Consider the following 1,427-nt stretch of genomic DNA (forward strand, 5'->3'; position numbering starts at 1 on the left):
GCCGGCCGGCCCCCCCGCGGCGGCGTCCCGGAAGCAGGGCTTGATCTTCTGCAGCCGTTGGATGATGGCGCTGTTGATGCGCGGCGTCCAGCGGTCGGTGCGGTGCAGGATGCGGACCAGCTGGGCCGTGGCCTCCACCAGCACCGTGGGGGTGGGGCTGCAGACGGGGTCGCCGGGCAGGAGGTCGCGTGGCGTCCCTCTCATCTGCATGTCGCAGATCTTCACCTGCAGAGGAAACAGGAAGTGTGAGGGAGCCACTTCCTGCTGAACGTTTGGACTCTAAGCGGCGGCGGCGGCGGCAGCGGCGGCTACCTTCTCTCCCGGGTTACTGCTGTAGAACATGACACAAGGAAACAACTCGGCCGCGTCGACATCCTCAAACGCCAACTTCGGCTCCTGGAGGAAGGAAGGAAGAAAAACACAAAAAAGGAAAAGGAGGTGATGATGAGAGGATCAAAGAAAGGAAATACGGGAACAAGGGAAGAAGGAATAGAATAAGAAATGAGAAAGAGACCGGAAAGAGGATAAAGCAGAAGGAGGGAATCAGACTGGATCGATGTAAACATCAACATTCAGAACGGAACTGAATAACTTTCTGTCACATCCAACAGCGGCTCTGTGTTTAACTGGGAAAGTCAGGTGGAAGGAAGAAACTGACCTCCCCGTTCTTGCTGAAGGAGACGGTTCTGGCCTCCATGTCGAGGACGCAGGTGATGAAGTCTCCCTGCGTGAAGCTGCTGAGCGTCAGCGTCTGCTCTCCGTTGTGGTACAGGTTCCCGCTGTAGGCGCGGTACAGCCACATGTCCGACGTGGTGCGGTGGTTGAAGTCGTGGACGGGCCAGCGGGACACGCCCACGCACGTCCCCTCGTTGCCACGGTTCTCCTTCACGATGTAGAACTGCAGCAGGGAAAAGCAGCGGTTAGCTGGGCTTTCCAGGTGTTTTCCAGGTGATTTCCAGGCTGGGGTCACCTTCCACTGGTAGCATCCGGAGGAGATGCCGGTGGACGCCAGGCCGTAACCTTTGCCCCCGCTGCCGTGCGTCAGGCCCTGGCCGTTCTCCACCACGCAGCACTGCGCCTTCTCCGGGTCGAAGGACACTTCCTGGATGGGAAGGTTCTCGTCTTCCTCCTCCGCCTCGCCCTGCCGACCAAACAGATGTCAGCGTCCCGCGTCCACCTGGGGGACCAGGGTCGCCGTGACGACGCCCTCACCTGCAGCTTCAGCTCCTGGAGCTTCTCCCTGATCTGGATGGAGTGTTTGGCCTGAGCGACCGGAGCTTCCCACATGCAGTCAGACAGCAGAGAGAAGAGACGGTCCACGACCTGGAGGACAGAGACATCAGGACAGAGACATCAAGACAGAGAGACAGAGACATCAGGACAGAGAGAGAGACATCAGCACAGAGACAGAGACATCAGGACAGAGA

At 59.0% G+C, this 1,427-nt stretch overlaps 1 protein-coding gene across 1 annotated transcript in view; it reads right to left on the reverse strand.

Annotated features, from left to right (window-relative positions):
- The window catches only part of herc1 (HECT and RLD domain containing E3 ubiquitin protein ligase family member 1), a 55,939-nt gene that overhangs the window by 27,720 nt on the left and 26,792 nt on the right, over nt 1-1,427 (reverse strand). Inside the window, exons 33-37 of the mRNA XM_017303094.1 lie at nt 1,213-1,323; nt 971-1,141; nt 659-898; nt 313-396; nt 3-225 (exon numbers count right to left, since the gene is read on the reverse strand). Coding sequence (XP_017158583.1) covers nt 3-225; nt 313-396; nt 659-898; nt 971-1,141; nt 1,213-1,323 — 829 coding nt within the window. The remainder of the gene's footprint in view (nt 1-2; nt 226-312; nt 397-658; nt 899-970; nt 1,142-1,212; nt 1,324-1,427) is intronic.

This window comes from Poecilia reticulata, unplaced genomic scaffold, assembly GCF_000633615.1.
Source record: "Poecilia reticulata strain Guanapo unplaced genomic scaffold, Guppy_female_1.0+MT scaffold_181, whole genome shotgun sequence".
Taxonomy (NCBI): Eukaryota; Metazoa; Chordata; class Actinopteri; order Cyprinodontiformes; family Poeciliidae; genus Poecilia; species Poecilia reticulata.